Source organism: Ursus arctos, unplaced genomic scaffold, assembly GCF_023065955.2.
Source record: "Ursus arctos isolate Adak ecotype North America unplaced genomic scaffold, UrsArc2.0 scaffold_14, whole genome shotgun sequence".
Taxonomy (NCBI): Eukaryota; Metazoa; Chordata; class Mammalia; order Carnivora; family Ursidae; genus Ursus; species Ursus arctos.
In genome coordinates this window covers 68703556-68724155 of record NW_026622808.1, presented here as the reverse complement: position 1 = coordinate 68724155, position 20600 = coordinate 68703556, and the positions used below count along the sequence as shown (strand labels likewise).

Here is a 20600-nt window from a genome sequence, read left to right as displayed (position 1 = left end):
TGGGGCCGGAGAGGCGGGTGAGGGCCGGGCACGGCAGTATCCAGTGGTCTTTCTCTGGGGGAAGCTGAGAAGAGGGGGGAGCAGACAGGGTTGTGATGCTGACTCTTGCAGCACAGGGCTGCCTGGGGAGAGGGAAAGACAGACGCATAAGGAAGGCGCCACGTGACTGCCAGGATAGCCGTGCATCCAGGAGCACCTGCGGGGAGCAGGCAAACTTGCCCCAAGTGGAATGTCAGGGGGCAGAGCGTGAGCAGGGTGGGGAGGAATCTTCTGTTTCAGGCACAGTGCCTCTGGGTCTGGCGACAAGCCTTGGCCTCAGTGCTCAGCCAGGCCGGGATGAGAGGGAAGGAGACTATCTGCTCTGGTCCGATGGCACAACCCTCCCCAGGAGGCTGTAGTCTCTGGGCCTGCAGAGATTCGAGGCTGGGGTAATTATGAAAATCAAATTTCTTATCGCTCCGGAAATTAATTCAAGCAGTTAGAATCATGGATCTGGGAGCCAGGGGATGCAGTGATGTGAACAAAGGACACGGGGGCCACCCCCAGGGCGGGATATCAGCCAGAATGTAAAAGCAGAAGGATACTCACACAGCCAAGCCCGTGATGCAGGGATCCAATCTATGCGGGAAACATGAAACAGACAAACAAAGATATTAATGATTCAAACAATGCACCTGGGCCTGGAGAGCGCTAACGGGACGACATCCAAGTAGGTAAGCACCCCTCCTGCGGCTCCCACGTCCTCTGTCCAGATATGCCACCCACAGTAGTAGCTGGGGAGACTTTCTCGCCGCCAGAGCTCTGAGGGAGCAATGGAGGCGTTCCCGGGGCACTAAGGGACCACCCACAGCTCTGGCTGTTGGTTTAAGAGCCGCGGGCTCTCTTTAAACTCTCTTTAAATAGAACCCAGAGCCAATGGTTGTTATTCCCAAATAGCAGGAGCCACCCTACACCTGAGCTAATTTCGCCACCCTGCCCCTAAGGGGCTGGGTTCCAAAAGGCCCAAAGCGGAAGCCAGTGAGCCGGGTCAGGGTCACATGGAGTGGGGGTGGGTGAGAGTGAGGGAGCCAGGGACGCTGGGTCACCACATACCGGCTTCTTCCCCACAATGAGCTTCTCCACCTTCTGCACCTGGGACACGTGGTCCTCGTTGGTCTTCAGCTCCCGCTTGCGAATGCGCTCATAGATCCCAACCAGCATCTCCCGGGGAATGTCCTCACCGTCGTCCACCCCTGGGCAGGAGAGGCAGCCGGGTGTCAGGGAGGGCCGGGGCCTGGGTGGCGGAGGCACCACTCAGCTTCGTGCGCCAGGCTCACCCCTCATTTACCAGTTTCTAAACCCAATCAGAATAGTGATCGCTCTCCCCAGTCCTCAACAGAACCAGAGGCTTTCCGGACCCACAGCCACTGAACATCTTCAGTCCAGTATAAAGTGCCCCAGAATCCTTCCACCAGGACCAGGCCAACACAGCCATGCTCCGAGGGCTTTATGAACATCAGCTTGCTAACAGCCCTGCGTCCAAGTTCTTGCTTTATCCCTCCCTGACTAGCCATGTGACCGAGTCTCTGAGCTGGGGGTCCTAGCTGAAGTGGGCCACCAAGAGCACCGGAGATCTTGTGAGGAAGCCAGAGCAGCCCTGGTGTTTCCCAGAAAGTGAGAATCCCGTGCACCTGTTGCTAGCTGTCATCCCACATCACGTGCGCAGAAGCTGGGGGTCTGGCCTTGAACCCGGGTTGCTCTGACAACAGGCACGCACCCTTTCTGCTAAACCCCGGAAAACCACTGTGAGGAAAACTCAGCTCCAGTCAGGAAAGACACGCAAACCCACACCAGTCCTCAGACTGCAGGCTGGCGAAAATCCAGGGGTTTGGTAACCGGCACTGTTGGTGAGGCTGTGGGAAGGGGCCTCTCACACACTGCTGGTGGGATGGGGGCATGGTTCCGCCCCTGCACTGGGCCACTTGCTACTGCCTGTCACAATTATACACTCAAACCTCTTCCGGGCCACTGACTGCCTTTGGGAGAATTTATCCCCTGGGACAGGATACGCAAACAAGGTGACTCATTGCAGCATGGGTTCCAAACAGCGCAAGACTGGGATTCACCCATTTACCCATTACTACGGGACTGGTTCCCCACACAGGAGGGGATGAAATACCACATACCCGCCAGGAGAATGAGCAAGGCCACAGGGAACCGACAGGGAACCGTTCTCTCAGATTTGTTAAATGAGAAAAGCAAGGTGCCAAATGAACAGGGTAAAACTAGTCATGCACGTTGGTACTTGCGTGAGCAGAGGAGCCCTGGGCGGTACACCAGGGTCAGAATGACCTGGGCACATGGGGAGGGATGGGAGGGGCTCTGCCACAGACCTTTCCTGCTTTTTTTTTTTCTTAAATAGACTATTTTTTAGAACTTGTTTGTGTGTGTTTTTTGAAGATTTTACTTGTCAGAGAGAAAGTGTGCACGTGCACAAGCAGGGGGAGGGGCAGAGGGAGAAGCAGGCTCCCTGTTGACCAGGAAGCCGATGCAGGGCTCAATGCCAGGATCTTGGGATCATGACCGGAGCTGAAGGCAGACGCTTAACCAACTGAGCACCCCTAGAACTGATTTTTTAGAGCAGTTAAGATCAGAGCAAAATTGAGGGGAAATAGCTGTACTTTTTCCCTCGTAACACCTGCCCCCCGCCAGCATTACCAGTTTCCCCCACCAGAGTGGTGTATTTATTACAATCAGTGAAACTACCCTGACACATCGTTCACTCAAAGTCCGCAGCTCACACTGGGATTTGCTCTTGGTGTTGTGCATTCGATAATAAATGCTTAATGGCACCAATCCACCATTGTGGAGTGAGAGGGGTAGCGTCAGTGCCCTAAAACTCCCCTGGGCTCCACCGACTCACGCTCCCTCCCTCCAACCCCCAGCAACCACTGATCTTTTGCGTCTCCATGGCTTTGCCTTTTCTGGAATGTCGTACAGCTGGAATAACACGGTGTGTGGCCTTTTCAGACTGGTTCCTTTCACTCAGTAACATGCATTTAAGGTTCCTCCAGGTCTTCTCGTGGCTTGATAGCTCATTTCTTTTTAGCGCTGAATAATATTCCCTTGTCTGGATGTGCCAGTTCACGTATTCGTTCACCTACTGAAGGACATCCTGGTTGCTTCCAAGTCTTGGCAACTAGGAATTAAAGCTGCTATAAATATCTGTGTGCAGAATTTTGTGCGGACATACGTTCTCAGCTCCTTTGGGTAAATACCAAGGAACGTGACTGCTAGGCTGTATTACTTTCTGTTTTTTTTTTTTTTTTTAAACTATGTGAGGATAATACCCATTCAAAAAATCAGGGTAAACAATTTAAAAACAAGTATCAATAAAATAAAAGCTTTCCTCGTCTGGCTTCTGTGCTGGTGAGCTATTTGTCCCCCACCCATCTTCCAACCCCCAGAGGTGCTCCTGCTGCTGGGTGAACTGGGGTGAGCAATTACAGAGAAAAATGTGTGCAGTGTATGTTGGCGGGGGGAGGTTTCCTCTACAAAGAACAAGCTGGATGTTTGCCCAACGCAGAGCACCAGGTGGGCCTGGGGAGACCAGAGTCCCGCCCCCTCTGACATGCGCTTGCTGTGTGATCTTGGGCGAATCCCCTCCCTCTGCGCCTCGGTTACCCTTCTGGAACACAAGGAAGATGGAACAGAACACTCCTGAGTTCCTGGCTTGGGAACGGTGGGAAAGGCCCAGGCTTAGAAGACAGAACCAGCAGCTTGCTCTGCTAAGTGGGATGATGACCCCCAACCCTCGGCGGCTGGGATGGTCACGTGCAAGAGCGGATACAAACCACAAAGCCACACTGACACAAGGGGGGCTGCCTGGCAGTATCTGACCCAGCAACCCCATCCTTTCCCTGGCCTTCTTTCCTCAGAGCTGATCATTTCTGGCTCCTCCTGTTGTTCCCCATCTGGGGGGCGGGGGGCTCCCAATTACTTGGGTGAGGTTTCCGGGCAGAAAAAAAATCACAGTCAAATCACAACTCCCCTGGGGTTGCCAACAGCATGTAGTGTACAGCCTGCTTTTGCACCCTGGGGCCTCGTAGGACTCTGTGAAGACCGGAATCGGGCTCAGCCCTGCGAGGAGTGAGGTCTAGGGCTGACAGAGGAGCGCACATCCCCGCCCCATCCAAGCATCTGCTGGTCGTGCTCTTGCGCTCTGGTGCTGACTTGCCATTAAGGAAGTTCCTAGACTCCTTAGCTTCCTAGAACCTCTAGGTAAGGCCTGAATTCCTGGGGGCCCACAGCATCCCTTAGACCTAGCAGAGGGCCACACACCCTGAGTGCTCAGTGCAGGGAATGGCCATCGTCTGGGTGGTCTGAACCAAGCCCCCGTCCCTGGGCTTCTCTGACTTCCCAGGTGGGAAAAGGGGGCAGCTCGGCCAGCTCTGGCTGGGCAGCCCATTAGCTGGCTTGTTGCAGGGGCGCCCGCCACCAGGGGGCGTGCTAGGACAGCTCAAACCCCGGGAGGGTCATTCTGTCCCAGGAGAGGGGGTGACAGAGCAGGGGTTGTGCAGGAAAAAAGGACAACAGGAGTACATTTAAATGGCCCAACAAGCTCACAGAGTTGGGCCTGATTTCAACCAGCTTTTTCCTTTTTTTAAAAACACGACACCCTCAGGGGCGCCTGGGTGGCTCAGTCAAGTTAAGCGTCTGACTCTTGGTTTCGGCTCAGGTCATGATCTCCGGGTCGTGGGACTGAGCCCCATGTTGGGTTCCATGCTGGATACAGAGCCTGGCTAAGAGACTCTCTCCCTCTGCCTCTACCTCCTTCTCCCTCTCTAAAAAAATGTGCGTGTGTGTGTATCTCTATACACATACGTATGTATACAGACACCTGACACCCTCTCTGAGGGGACCTCAGCCTGTTACAGCTGGTGTTTCCCCTGGAGAGGGACACAGTCCCTCCTCTTCCTTCCAGGGACTCCAGGCACACGAGGACATGTGATCCGCTCACACGGTGCCACCTGGGAGACAGCTGTCCCCTTCTCAATTCCTTTCCTCCACAGTGACACCAGGAAGGCCTCCCTTCCCGCTGCCCACCTTAGCACCTCAGCCCTGGGGCCCGGCCAGCAGCAGCTGTGGAGCTTTTGTCCACCGAATTCATTTTTATTGTCACTGCCTAAGTGCGGCAAACGACACGGGCTTCCTGTTTATACTGATGATAGAAAGTTCCTCTAAACACACACACACACACACACACGCAAGTCAGTTCCACGAGGAATGTCGAGCGTAGGAGAGGGGGGCACAGCAGTGATGTGGACAGGGTGTGCAGCCCCTCTGCCTGGCCCCTGCCTGCCCAGGGTACCCAGAACCTGGGCTCCAGACTGTGCTCCCTCACGTCCCCTGATCCAGCCTCCGTGGCCCGTAACCGGCCCGCCCGTGCTGGGCCAAGCTTTCTTAGCCCCCCACCCCACCTCGGCACCTCCACCTGTCAAACCCCTGTGCATCCTTCCTCCACGAGTGAGGCCCGTGGCAGCACGAGACCCAGGCTGTGCTCCCACCGTGCGTGTCGCGGACGGTCACAGCAGTCAGCACTCTTCACGGCCGTCTGTGCTGTGTCTGTGGAACCAAGGCTCACCCCGGGTCCCGGTGGCAAGGACGGGGTGCGCGGGAGCCCAGCCCCCCGGCTCTGCCCTGTCCCTGGCCGGGCACGTGCTCAGAGGCCGGCTGAGCCCCCAGGCCAGCTCACCTCGCAGGTTCTTGACGAAGTCCTCCAGCTTCATCTTCCTCTCGGGTTTGACGTTGGGGCTGTACATGTCGGTGTTGAGCAGGATGATGGCGAACGCCAGGATGAAAATGGTGTCTGGGTTCCGGAACTGCCGAACCACCCCGGGGTTGCAGATGCAGTACCGCTGGCTGGGGGCCGGGACAGGGAGCAGGGTCAGGACCTCTTTGGTAGGCAGGATGCGGGTCTGCCCCTCCCTCAGGACGGCGGCCGCTGCTCCGGCCCCGGCACTGAACGGCTGAGGCTTGTCCCTGCCCTCAGAGCCTCAGTTTGCACATCTGGTCAATGGGGGTAACACGTGCTCCTCCTTACGCTACTTACACCTCAGCCATCTGTCATCTAGCTGGTACGGCTGCTGCGGGAGAGGACTGCATACCCACCCTGTCTCCCTCAGAATTGGATACAGCCCAGAAGGTGCCCAAGCTCTGGCCAGTGGGATATGAGCAGATGGGATGTGGGCATCTTTAAGGCTGTACCTTAAAGGGCCGAGTCCACTGTCTTCCCCTGCCTGGAACGGGGATGTGACAGTGGGTGTTGAACCTGCTACCTGGGACCCTGAGATGAAAGGAACCTGGCTCAGGGAGGAGGTGGGTGAGGGGGGCAGACCAGAAAAGAGGAACCATGGGGTGCCATGACTAAGGCAGGAGCCGTTGGAGCTCAGACAACATGGGCTTCAATCCTGTCTTCTCTGTTAGTGCCACCACCTCCAGAAAGCCCTCCTGGAAGGAAGTGCCTGAACAACCCCCTCCCAAGGCCCCAAAATTGTCCTCCTGTTGTGTCCTCATTTCCCACCTTGGCTCCATCACTGGTGATGAGCCCCTAGGGCTGCGTCAGTGGCTGATCCGTGTCTCCCGCACCCGGCGTGGGGATGGATGTTCCTACCCAGCCACCGTGCACACAGTCCTGGGAAGAATGACTGTGGGACGGTAGCCAACCTTGACTGTGGGCTTTCTGCTGTGCCAGACACTGGGCTAAGTGTGCCCACATGTCCAAAGTGGTCTCAGGTAGGTGCTTTTGGGATCCCCACTCTACAGGCAGGGACATGAGGCACAGAGAGGTTAGGTAACCGGTGCAAAGTCACACAGTTAATAAGTGGCGGAGTGGCTGTTAGAGCCAGGCCATCTGGCTCTGCAGCTCGTGCTCTGAGTCGGTGTGTGAGATAGGACACCCTCTGTGAATGGGCAGAGAATGACAACACGCACTCGTGAATGAGTGATGCTCTCGAGGACCCGGAGAAACAGACTGTCCAAAAGTCTGGTTCTAGAGATAACCAGCACAGCCCCTGGCACACAGAAGGGGCTACTTACTGCCTCATTCCCCAGGCACGTCCAGGGCCACCTGACCCTGCTTAGGGGACAGGGCTGGAGGGGGGATTTGGGCCTTGAGCCATGGGCCTCAGCGCCGGGAACTTCCTCTTCCTGACACCCACCCGTGCCCTGCCCTGACCCCAACCTGAATGCCTCGATGAGCCGCTCCACCTTCTGAGCCTCCCCTTGGACCCGGATGTGTGCCTGGAACTTCCTGAGGGCTTCATCTAATTCCATGGCGGAGAAATCCATCTCGTCCACCACGCAGCTGAAACGAGAGCCCACGGCCACATGAGGGTCTGCTGCCCGCACAGCCCCTGCCGGCCTTCCCTGTCGGGGGCAGAGCACAAAGGGAGTCCGTGCCGGGCAGGCCGTGAGCTGCCCAAAGCCAGGGGAACTGGCCGCCTCTTGTCCAGAAGGGCCCTCTGCCTGGCTCCCTCCAATCACTACACACTTCGGATTAGAGCCCAAAGACCCCTGTGCTTCTGGGGGAGTCTACAGACCCCCTGCAGGAAAATGTTGGTGCCTGGATCTCTGTGGGTCATTTTCTACAGAGGGGCCAGAGCCTACGGCCGCTCCTGATAAAGGCCCTCGGGGCGGAAATGAATGGCTCTCAGCGTGCACACCACACAGGGCACAGAACAGCACGTACTGCTCGAGCCTTCTCGGGCTGTCGGCGAGGGACCCAGCAACGCATGCCCATCCTCTCCAGGAGGACGTAGAGGCCAGCCACTAACTTGTTGGGCAGTGACTGCACACTGGGCCCATCTCTCCAAGCCGAGGGCTCTGGGGGGAGGTGCCTGGGTTTTGCTGGCTGTTTTTCAAGGGGCGCCTTGGCGGCCCTGCGCTGCCCTCATCTGCCAATCCGCCAAGGGCAGCGGAGCTTGCAAAGGCGGCTGGTAACCAGGTTTTGTTTGGTTCCCCTCATCCCAGCCCTGCCCTCCGCATGCCATGCTCTGTCCTCTGATCCAGACCCCCGAACGGAGAAGGTGGGGTCCGCACCAGCGACCCACTCAGCAGGCTGTGGTGTCCAGTGTAACTATCTGTAACAAAGCCACGGCCACCCCCGGTGGTGCCGCAGAGGCCTCGGCCATGGGGGGCCTAATCCGCACTGCCAGGGCCCTCGCTCTGCTGGGTGCAATGGGCTTTGGCATAAACTGTGGCGCCCCCTATCTTCTCTGAGCGCTCAGGGCTCTGGGGGGGTGCCACCCTTCAAGGCTGCTGCGGAGCGGGTGGGGGAGGGCAGGGACCACACAGGGTAATTTGCTGACTGGCCTCTGAGCTGGACGCCTGGTGTGGAGGGTCGGGGGTGGGGGGTGAGGATCGCTGCTTCCTGAGGCTGCTGCTATTTTCTGATGGGGGAGAACAATGCACGGATTTCCTATGGACCAGCAGCTAGCTTGGGGGTGGGGGCGAGCCTGGGGGGAGCACAGGAATGGCTGCAGGGGGTGGAGGGCTGGCCCAAGACAGTCTTAGGTCCAATTCACTAAGGACCCCATCTGCTTTCCCCTGAACTGCTTCCTGAGGCTGGTGGAAAAGGCAGAGAGGGGCACTAACCGTAGGAACAATGCAGCAGGATTTCCTGCGGAGCCGGAACAGAAACCGCAAGCGGGAGAACGCAGCCCCGGTGTGCACGCCTGGCCAAGGAAGGGCTCAGACGCCATTCTGCTGGGTGCCAGCTAGAGCTGCTGCCGAAGGCCGTGGCTCACTGTGGCCTGTGTGTCCGCGTGTGTGCTGGGGGTACGTGTGACTGAACGATACATACGTGTCATGTGAGTCTACGTGTGTGGGGGTGGGGAGCACCCAGGCTAGCCCTTCCCTGAGCCCGGGTTTCCTCACCTGCAAAAGAGGCCCGGGCACCTGCCCGCCTCCTTCCAGGGAAGTGTAGACATGGCTGGCACACAGGTGGCCAGGCTCTTCCTTATGGCAGAGCCGCCTGGCCCCAGAAGGCCGGCCACCCACCCCCTTGACGTCGTTCTTTCATCCGATGAGGCAGGGCTGGACAGGTGCAAGGCACTGCCCTTGTTACTCATGGTTTGCTCTTTATTCCGCTTTGATTTCTGCTCCCGGCCTACATCTCGGTGTGTAGCTGCCGGGTCAGAATATCCTCAACAGCGGGCCTGGGGAAGCCCCCTTGGGTCCCGAGCTACCCTATTTCGTCCTGTCCCGAAGCTTTGGCTCCTCCTCTGTGAGAGGGGCTTAGTGAGACCTAACACCCACCCCCACGTGTTTGAGGACGAGGCAGGGCCCATACACGGTAACTGGTCTATAAACCCAAGGGTCCAAGCACAGGAGGCCTTTCTACTTAGGACAGTCTCAAGAAGGAATGGAGAGATTTGGGGTACGAGCTGGACAGGGCTTCTCAAAACTGCCAAGAGTTCCCAGGGAGCTGGAAACCTGGTTTTCGGCAGAGTTCCAAGTAGCTGGGAGGGCCGTGGCTGCCAGCCATGGTTGGACTCTCACCCCCAGATCTCCCGGCCAGGAGAGGCAGGAGAGAGACGCAGGGGAGGGAGGCACTGGGGTCTCTGGGCTCCCTGTTCCCCTCTAAATCCCCCACTGAGGGTGTGTCAGGACGCTGGCAGTCAGGCTGGGGGAGTGAGCTCAGACCTCTAACCCCCCAGTGCTGCGGTGGCTTGGCCCTGCTGGAGAGGGATGGAGGGGCCAAGGGTGCGTGCAGGGGGGCCCGCAGGGCAGCGTGTGAACTGTACAGCCCGAGGGTGGAAGCATGCACGTATGCCTGTCAGGGTACGATGTGCAAAACAATGTGGGGTGTCTGTGTGTGTCTAGGAGCAAGAAAGAGCTAAGGGGAGGATTCGGTGTATGTGCCAGCGAGCAGGGTAAGCCTGACGCGCACGTCTACACCCCCACCCCCCCAGCCCCGGAACTCACTCCAGCACGTCTCGGTTGAACTGTTTCTGCCGGTTGCCCAGGAACTCGCCGATCATCTGCCTGCTGAGGCCTTTGCGCTGCAGCAGGAAGTGCGCCACCCCCACTGGCGTGTCAGGCACAAAGCCGCGTTCGATGAGGTACTGGACGCCCTTCTCAGGCTTCCTGTGGGGGGACGAGAGACAGGCTCAGCCCCGGCTGCCCCAACCCCTCCGGGCTTGCCCTCCTCCCTGGGTACTCCGGGTGCCCTGTCCTGTTCCGCTGGAGGAACTCAGAACTGCCCAGACCCTGCACCAGGCATGGCCTGGGACTGGGCCATCAGCAGCGGTGTGGCCACGGGTGCCGGAGCAGGGACCGACCCCACCGCCCTAGTATTCCGCACTGCCCCAAACGCCCCTCTGGGTGGAAGTCACTGCCCCGCGTTTCACTGCCAGGCAGACCGGAAGCCCTTGCCCTGCACATACTGGCCTGCCCTCCGCCCCCCGACGGCAAACAGTCTCTAAGGCGCACTGAGGCCTTACTCTGAGCACCACTGTCTAAGCACCCTACGCACACTAACTTTCCACACGCCTCCTGGGGGTTGGCGCTCTTGTTACCCGGGCTGTTGAGGAGCCTGACAACCGCGTGACCAGCCAGTAGCCTCAACTACCTTTGTCGTAAGGGCTTCCTGAGTTGAGAGAGTCAGGTGCCTGGAACGATGTGTGCAGTGAGCACCATGGAAGCACCTAGCCCCAATTTAGAGGAGAGGAAGTGAAGGTGCAGCACTGACCCTTCCTGGCAAAGAGCATTTCTGGGAAGGGCTGGGCTGGCCTGCAGGGCTGAGTGAGTCCACCTGCCCTGGAAGCCACGGGGCCGGCTGGCCTATGGTGGAGGGAGGCCCCCTCAAGGGTTCAGCAGGGGCCCAGGCTGGCCCTCTCCTCCCTTTGGGCCTCTGTCCTCCTGTTGGTCCATGGCATGGTACAGGCTTGGCAGACCTCACTGGGTGGTGTGAGGGGGCTGCGTGTGTGACCCTCGGAAAGCAGGTGTCCTGTGCCAACCCAAGAGCCTCAGAAGGGCCTGAGGAGCTATGGAACCCTTGTGGTATATCCAGCACCGTGCAGGGGGTGGGGGGAGCCGGGCCCTACGGCTCACGCCAGCAGGTACAGATCAGTGTTTTGCTATCCCCTAGGAGGCTGGCGGCGAGAGCGGGTATCCACCTGTCCCCATAAACACGCGGCTCCTGGCCGACAGCAGCGTCCAGCACATACTATATTGCTACCTGCAAGCAAAGCAGAGCTCCCTCTGCAAGGTGACCTTGCTGTTTTTACCCCGGGATGACCACACACCCTAACATCACCTCCAGGAGTTTGGCAGGGAGTGGCCGCTGGCCAGCTGGGCCCTGGCACGGCTCCCCCACCCCTGCTACATACCCCATTCCTCCTCAGGACTCTGGGGTAGCCAACCAAGAGCTGCCCCGTCCCAGGCTTCTCCAGCCACTCGGCTCACGCTCCCTCCCTGCCCTGCTCCACGCCAGCCCCCACAGAGCCCCAACCCATGCCCACTTCCCTCTTCCTCAACTTCTAGGTCAGAGGTCACCACAGCAAGCCCACAGACGTCTTTTCTTTAGCTTGCACGACATTAGTGAAAGGAATGTTAGTGAGTTGCCAACATGTAGAAATTAGGAGAGCTCAATCCAGAATCCAGATTTCTGGCTTCTCTTGAAAAATCAGGCCATCTGGCACTCCTGGGCCTGTGCTCCTGTGTGGCCATGACTGGAGAGCTGCGCCGGGCCACCCCACTCAGGCACCGCGTCAGCCACCCAGCCTGGGCCGGCCCCAACAGAGGGCCCAGATCCAGGCCCGGGACGCTTCCCTGGGGGGCTGGCTGCCCTCCCCACTCTGCCCTCTCCTGTGTTTACACACCAGCGTCACACACATCTCGGACTTGAGGATATGGGCTCCTCCGCCTGGGAGGAAGAGAACGCAGCGGGAGAGTGGGACACACCGCACGAAGGAGTCTTACGAGGGGCCATGGGAATGCGGATTCTTCACAGATTAAGTACCCAGAGTCTACTTTTTGCTAGGTACCGCTCAGGATGACAGCAGTGAGTGGGGCTGGTCAAGAACACCCCACAATGGCAGGCTCTCATCCTTGGTCTGAAGGACAAAGGGACTGAATGATGGCTGGAGGGCAGAGGGAGGGGCACTTGCCCATGAATCAGAGGCTTTCTCTGAGCAGGTGACACTGGGCAGTGACGTAGGTGCTTAGGGAGCTTTTTGGGTGGAGGCAGAAGTGAATGCAAAGGCCCTAAGGTGACAAAAGGTTTTTTGCAGGATCCAGGACCAGAAAGTTGCCCCAGGGTGGCTGAGAGCAGGGGCCCTGGGGGAGGGGAGAGAGCAGCAGGGTGGGCAGGCCGGTTCCCACAGCGCGTGCAGGCCACGGGGGAATCTGGTTTTCCTCTGGGTGAGATGAGAAGCCCCAGTGTGTTATGAACCGGGCAGTGATGGGACCCGACGTCCATGGTTAAGAAGCTCCCGCTAGGGGTGCCTGGGTGGCGCAGTTGTTAAGCGTCTGCCTTCGGCTCAGGGCGTGATCCCAGCGTTCTGGGATGGAGCCCCACATCAGGCTCTTCCGCTGGGAGCCTGCTTCCTCCTCTCCCACTCCTCCTGCTTGTGTTCCCTCTCTCACTGGCTGTCTCTGTCAAATAAATAAATAAAATCTTTAAAAAAAAGAAAAAAAAGAAGCTCCCGCTGGCTGCTCTGCGGGGAGCAAGGCTAGGTCCCAGGTGCGAGAGCTCAGCGAGGAGCCTCCCGCAGGCAGCCAGGCTACAGTGCACTGCCTGAGGGTAGAGATGACAATATTTGCGGAATATTGTGATCCAGTTTGAACCAAATGCGGCAGGGCCTGGTTCCACCTGGCGGGTTGCACAGCGACGTCACAGGAGGAAAGAATCTGAACTCATTGGGACTTGACCAGTGTGACCAGGAGCTCGCTGAGCAGCTGAGAGGAAGGATGTGGTGGCAGGAGGCACAGGTAAGGAGCTGGGGTTGGGGGTGTGGGTGCAGGCCAGGCTGGGAGCTCCAGGGTCAGGATGAATATGGCTGTCCAAGGAAGCCTCTGGATGGCTTTATGCAGGGGAGTGGCCCGGCCTTCACCATCCTCTTCAGCCAGTGCACTGGACGTCTGACGATATGAGTTCCCTGCCTGTCGGGACCTTGCTGGCCGCGTCCACCTTGACAGGGTGCCCTTGAGGGCCCTGCCAGGCAGGGGTCCTAGATCCACGGCTCTCTCACAGAGCTCCCTGCTGACTGAAGGGGCACATGCCCTAGATCTTGCTAAGCGTCATGCCCAGTGACCTGCTCGGCGAAGGGATGCGAGGGGATGAGTCATCAGTGCTGCCACTAAGTGTGGCAGTTAGGGGACTGGGTGACACACTATGGCCAAGGCACCGTGCGAGAAGGGATGCGTGGCACTTCCTATGGGAGCCACAGGATCCTTTCTGGCACCTTCGCTTGCCGCAGGTAACCAGGGAGCCCACCTCGGGAGGACGCCCCTGCTGTCTCGTCCCGGAGAGACTTGATGAGAACAGCGCCTGGCCGGCCTGTGACGGGTGCCGACGCGACGGGGCCCACCCAGCCTGGCAAAGAAGGGTGAGTCCGGCTATGAAACCGGGTCACATGGAGTCTAGTTCCACCCCAGGGCACAGACACAGTGCTGGGGCTCTGTCTCCCTCCCCAGCTGTGGCTTTACATTCGCTTCTTTATGAGGGTGCAGTGGGACTTCTGTCCGGAACCCCAGGTCCTGAAGACTGAAGAGGACACAGACTGGGGCTCAGCCGGCTCACGAACCTTAGGTCCAGCAAGGGCCTGGCTCACCCAGAGCACACCCAACAGAGGAGGAACAAAACGTGCCCTGGAGAAGGCGTGCTTTACCCGGTGTCATCAGGACCCTGTTTTAAAACCTTCCAGGGCCTCCCAACCCCTTCAGGACAAGATCCGGGCTTTCTGCCCCTGGATTCACGTCTTCATTCATTCCACAGACATCTGTTGAGCACCTGTTCTGGGCCAGGGGCTGTGCTAGCACGCCTGTGGGCCAAAGTCCCCATCCCTAGGGACGCCTGGGTGGTCCAGTCGGTTAAGCAGCTGCCTTCGGCTCAGGTCACGATCCGGGTCCTAGGATCGAGTCCCGCATCAGGCTCCTTGCTCAGCGGGGAGCCTGCTTCTCCCTCTGCCTGCCGCTCCCCCTGCTTGTGCGTGCGTTCTGACAAATAAAAAAAAATCTTTAAAAAAATTTTAAAAAATTAAAAAAACCCACAAAAAGCCAACAAAGTCCCCATCCTTGAAAAACACCCTAGCTGGAGCATGGTAAAGGAGGGAAATAAACTCCCAGGATATAGAAATACTCACAGTACAGGAGTCACAGGCATGTTTTCCGGAGCCAGAGGTCCAAGCTCACACCCAGCTCCACTTAAACAGCCTGGGGGACCTGGGCAAGTTACTTAATCTCCCCGTGCCTCAGCTTTCCTGTCCGAATAACGGGGACAGCAACAGTGCACACGGCAAAGGTACTGTGAAGGTTAAATGAGTTAATGCCTCCAAGCCCTCAAAAAATAGTCTTGGTCGTATGGCTCCAAGAGGAGGGTCACCAACACGCAGAACGAAACCCAAGCAGTGCCTTGGTGACCTGGAGAAGGCGTGGACTTTGGCAGGAAGGTGGGGGGATGATCAGGAAAGGCCTTCCTGGGGAGGTGCCACTGAACTGGGAGCCAGGAAGAGGGACCCTGCTAGACAGAATGGTCAATGCAAAAGCCGTAGTTGACTCATAACGAAAAGAGGGCACAGAGAGGTCAAATAACTGGGCTCCAAGGTTGCCAGGCGACAGAAAGCGTGCCGGGAGTTTCAGCCCACTCCTCTGCTCCGAGAAGCCCCCCAAAGTCTCACTCTGCCCTCCCCACCATCACTGCTCCTGAAAAGCCAGTCTATCCAGTTGCTGAGCCCGCTAGCTTCTCTAAGGGCCCAGCGTCAACAGTGGGGGACACTTGTGCCATCCACACCTGACCTGCTTCTGCATTCTGGGCCCCACTGTCAAGGGTCCTTGAAAGGCATCAGCAGGGCAGGCTGGTGTGGGACAGTCTATAGCTGGGCCCTGCTGTCGGCCGCGAGGCGAGGCCGGCGTTCCTCCACGTCAGCTGCTGATTCAGACTTGGCGGTGACGGGCCAGCGTGTGCAGACCACACCAGTGGCGTCTCTCACGTGCATCTCCTGTCCCCGGGCTGCGAGCAGTCAGTGGGGACGCCGAGCTTGCGGGGCTCCAGGGAGGGCGGTCACAAGGCTGGGCACCACACTGACGGATCACCCACTTGCTGGAGCCCCGAGCTGAGTGCTTTGCAGGCTCTTGTCCCAGCAGGGGTCTACAGGGTCAACAATGGGCTTCTCCTGTCGTTTCTAGTTGCCCGAGTAGCTGAAGAGACGTAAAGTGGGCGGCTGTCCACACCTCCCTGCCTGGCATCGAGCTGGCTTCCGGATTTCCCACCCCACCCACTCTGTCCCACTGACTCTGCGGGCTGACCTCACTCCCCCTGGCCAGTCAGAGCCCCGGATCCTGCTGACCACCGTAAGCAGTTCGGAGCGAGCCAGCAGGGGCTGATGAGAGAGGAGAAGCTCTCTTCCTGCTGGGGTTGCTGTGAGGCTGGACCATGAGCCTGGGACGGCTGGCAGGCCTCCTGCCCTGGTGGGGCACCGGCAGGAGACGAGTCTGGGGAAAACGGCCAGGAGATGCCCAACAGCTTTTCAGGTCCAGAACCAGTAAGGCCTCTGCTTAAACCAGTCTGACTGGGTTCCTGTCACTTGCAATGGAGAAGGCCCTGATTTTAACAGAGACCCACACAGGATCTGTTTACCTACAGTGCCCGAGGACCCTCTGCGGTCAGGAAGCTGAGCCAACCCCGTGACTGGTCTCAGCTGACCACGGGAGGAGGGACTCACCAAGTTCGGTACTCGGACAATCCCTGTATGCCTGGAAGTGCCCTTCGATTGGACAATCCAGGCTCAAATGCCCCCAGTGTCCTACGAAGGAGTGGCCACCTTCCATCTGCTCACATACTTCCAGGGCCAGCAAGCTCACTACCCCTTCAGACTGTATTTCATGCAGCTCTGATTTTTACAAAGCTCTTCCTGATGCCGGGAGCCCAAGTTGAACAGGGCTTGCCCTTATTACAGAGAAAAGGTGGAGGAATTACCCTCCATCATGGCTGTCTGCCGTGCGGGGCCTGCCCTGGCACGGTTTTCTTCCCCGAGAGACTCAGCACCAGCCACCCCAGACCCAGGACATGGCTAGGGACCCCCAGGGCTGTGAGGGCAGTGAGGGCAGTGAGGGGCACGGGCTGGATGGGTAGCTCATGTCCAGGGGAATGGGAACCCAGCCTCCTCCTTAGCAGCTCAAAGTGCCCTGAAGGCAGCCGATCTTTCAAATGTCAGCACTACCAGCAGCAGTGAATAGCTCTAGCTCACCGGAACCCTGGAGCCAGCATGTCTGGCTCTGTGGCCTCGAGCTAGCACCTGACCTCTCTGAGCCCTGGCTCCCTAGAGCCGAGTGTCCCAGGGTCACTGCGAGGATTCAGTGAGCTGACGCACATGAAGGGTTCTGCACAGCGCCTGGGCTCTAATGTATGTTTAGATGGGCTGCTGTTGTCATTGATATTTTCATGAAATCACAAGAAACACATCACACGTGACGAGCACGGAGTTGGGGCTAGCAGATCGGGGGCCCACCCCCAGCTCTGCTGCTTACTGAGGAGGCTGGCCCGGCTCTGCCGCCTCTGAGCCTGCTTCCCAGGCAGGGAGGGAGCAGCTGACCGCCCAGGGATGCAGGAAGGGTGGAATCTCGGAGCACCCCAGACTCACACCAGGGCTCTCCGCCTCCGTCCTGCAAAAAGGAACGACAGCAGGGTGGCACCTGGCAGACCCCAGGGGCCAGGACCTAGGTGAAAGGGAGGTCTACCTCTCTGGGCCGGAAGGGACCTCGGGGGCACCCCCCAACAGCTCGCAGCCCAAGCAGGAGTCCAAGCACACCATCACACCGAGTGGCTGTTGAGGCCTTAACCCACATGCCCCTCAGACACGAGGTGATCACTCACTGATGAGGGCACCTGTTTCATCACAGGGCCGCTCTGGGGGTGAGCACCGTCTTCCGGAGGTGGGAGAGGTCTGGCCAGGTCCACCTGGACAAAACTGGCCAGGGCTATATTTCCCTGGGCTCTTGCCAGTGAGAGGGGCATAAAACAGGAGACCGACACAGTGAAGCCTGTATCCCTGAGCACGCGTGTGGAACAGAGGAACAGGGGACCCCATCAGGGCTGTGGGGGTACTGACCCGGGCTCCTGCTGCTGTGGTGGCCCAACAACCTCTGCTCCAGGGCCATGGACCTCCTATGGGTGGTATGGCTTTGCTTCCTGAGCTCTCAGTTTACTTCTGTGGCCCAGTGAGCTGATGGGGGTGCACGGGGCTCCACGTGTCGTGGCTGTTCCCACGCTGGAGCTGGCTGCAGCGGTGTGAGTTCCAGCCCGCCCACCCACTGGCTGTGGGACCTCAGACAGGTGACCCTCTTGGGAACCTCAGTCTACGCATCTGCACAGTGGGGTTAGTAAGAGTCCCTACCCCAGAGAGCGGGACTTACAGCACAACGGCTTGTAGAACAGTGCCTGGCACACGCTAAGCACACGGAACTATCAGCCACTGCCACTACCTTCGACTGTTCCGTCCCCCAAACCACCTGTGGGGTCCTCCTACAGCCTGAGTTCCTGGAAGCTCCCATCCCTGTGCTCTGGACACAGCAGCCCCAGCTGCCACCCAGAAGCACCTTCTTGATGGTGGGCCCCAGGCACGGCTCTTGGTTCCACTAGCTCTAATCCTCACCACGCCCTGGGAGGCAGGAACCTTGTGCCCATTTTCCAGATGTAGTTGGCAAGGCTCCAAGAGTGCAAGGAATTGCCATGTCCCTGCAGCTGGTGTGTGGCAGGGCTGGGGCTGCCTCTAGTCCCTGGACCCCCACCCTCCCTCTGGGGCTGTGAACTCCACGAGTGGCCCAGGGCCTGTGAAGGGCAGGTGCTTGGAGGGACATCTGGATGTCGGGCAGACTGCTGCCTCCTCCAGGGGCCCCAGGGATGCCCCTCCCTGCCCGCCTGCCTCACATTCTCAGCTCTCATGTTTTGTTTTCCCTCCCCACTCACAGCCTCGCTCGCCCACTTTGCGGGCGTCGTTCAGATCCTCCATGTACCCTTTTGCGGGGGAGGGGTTGCTGAAGTTCTATGTCAGGAAACTTACTACTGGAAGGGGGTGGGGACTGACAGCTATCTGGAAGGCCGGGTGGGCCCGGGAGGCAGTCGGGGGTGTGGGCCAGGGTGGGAGGCTGGGGAAGGAGGTGGCAAGGGCCGAGCCGGGACGAAGCCTGGTGCTCTGTAACACACTCTCACAGCCCCGGAGCCTCCCTGGTGGGCAGGGGGCACGTTTCACATGGAGTCCACGGGTACCTGCCGTGGGGGCCAGCCACCCCACTCTGTCCCCTACCCCGCGTGGAGCCGGACTTGCCGCTGACTGCCCCTCAGTGCCCTAGAGCAGTGCCGTCCACGAGCACGATCTGCGGCGACCGAACGGTGTGAGCCACGTGTGGCCAGTGAGCACCTGCGCCGTGGCTAGGGCGCCGGAGGCACTGGATTCGGGTCAAGTTTCAGTGAACTTTAATTTCAGTAGTGGCTGGACTGCAACGCTGTAAAAACCCCGGCTCCTCCTGCCCCCGAGTGCTTCTCTGACCTGAAGGCAATAAGGGCACAGGTTGGCTGGGGTTGCTCAAGGGCCTTAATGAGCGATTCCAAAATTCACACGGAAGAATACCCACCCAAAAGAGCCGAGACAATTTTTAAAAAGAACAAAAGAGGGGGTTTTGCTCTAATAAGAAAACACGTGAAACCCCGAGCTGATGCTTGTGGAGGAATGAACGGGCCCCGTAACCGTGAACGGGGAGCTGCGCGAGCATCTTTGTTCTATTCCCTGATCTGTCCCAGGCCCTAAAACACTGCCTGGTGTGTGGCAGGCGCTCAGTAAATAGCTGCTGAATGAATGAAAAGGCCCCATTCATGGGGGAATTAGATGGGGCTTCAAGTCCACGAAGAAAGGACAGACTGTTGAATAAACTGTTTGGAAACAACTGGCTAATCTCTACAGAATAATAAAAGTTGGGGGTGCCGGGGTGGCTCAGACGGTGGGGCGTCTGCCTTCGGCTCAGGTCATGATCCCAGGGTCCTGGGATCAAGTCCTGAATTAGGCTCCCTGCTCAGCGGGGAGTCTGCTTCTCCCTCTGCTGCTCCCCCTGCTTATGCTCTTGTGCTCTCTCTCACAAATTAATAAATGAAATCTTTAAAAAAGTTGGAATCCCTCACCTTGTGTGGTTCTCCAAAACAAATATCAACTTAAAGTCCTGAAGGGCATGCAAATATATTGAAGAAAATATTTTAAAACCATATTTATGATTTGGGGCAGGGCCCCCTTTAATAATAATAATAATAATAATTATAATTATAATTATAATTATTATTATTATTAAGTAGGCTCCATGCCCAGTGTGGAGCCCAGTGCAGGGCTTGAACTCAAGACCCTGTGAGATCGTGACCTGAATTGAGATGAAGTGTTGGACGCTTAACCGACTGAGCCACCCAGGCACCCCCACGGGCAGAGTCCCTTTTAAAATAAACCATGAAACCCAACAAAATAAAACAAGAAAATGCGAATTTAGCTAATTAAAATTAAAACCTTCCTGTACAGCAGGGTGACTGTGCTTAATAACAGCGGATTGTACACTTGAAGTTGCCGAGACAGTAGATCTTAAAAGTTCTCATCTCAAGAAAAAAACAATTCGTAACTATGTGTGGTGAGGGATGGTAACAGCTTCTTGTGATCATTTTGCAATATACATAAAAATCGAATCATTTACCTCGTACATCCGAAACTGACGTTGGATGGCAATTATCTCAATTTTAAAAACACAAAAAATTTTAAAAAACTTTTGTTAGATGAAAGAGCACAAAGTTAAAGACGTATATCTGAGAACCACTGAACTGTACGCTTTTAAGGGTGAATTTTACCATATGCGATTATAACTGAAAAGAAAAAGATTTCAAAGACAAGTGATAGATAGGAAAATAAGAGAAAAATGAGCAGAGAACATGAACTGGGGATGCCTGGCTGGCTCAGTTGGAGGAGCATGCGAACTCGATTTCAAGGTTGCGAGTTCAAACCCTGCGCTGGGCGTAGCGATTACTGAAAAAAAAAAAAAAGACAAGACACATATAGATGCTCCATCGCTCCATCTTAGAAGCTGGGAAATGCAAACTGAAATGATCAAGAGACAACAATCTCTACCCTTTGATTGAGGGGGGATAACACTGAGTGTCGCCAAGCATGTGGGAGAAAGAGGACCTCTGAGATCCAACTGCGGAGAGCGGAAGTGGGTAGAGCCCCCTCTAAAGAGTAAGTTTTCAGTGAAAACCGTGCCTACCTAAGCCTCCATAATCCTTTCAGCTGGCTTCCCTACAGACTCCCTTGGGAGTGTATGTAAAGCATAGATCCACACTCGTTGTCATCTATGGTTGGTAATTACGAAGAAGT

General features: G+C 57.4%; 1 protein-coding gene across 1 annotated transcript in view; it reads right to left on the bottom strand.

Moving 5' to 3' along the window:
• The window catches only part of IQSEC1 (IQ motif and Sec7 domain ArfGEF 1), a 376503-nt gene that overhangs the window by 13754 nt on the left and 342149 nt on the right, over window positions 1-20600 (bottom strand). Inside the window, 5 exon segments of the mRNA XM_057311963.1 lie at window positions 589-618; window positions 1093-1232; window positions 5735-5901; window positions 7223-7345; window positions 9967-10128. Of these exon segments, the coding sequence (XP_057167946.1) occupies window positions 589-618; window positions 1093-1232; window positions 5735-5901; window positions 7223-7345; window positions 9967-10128 (622 nt within the window).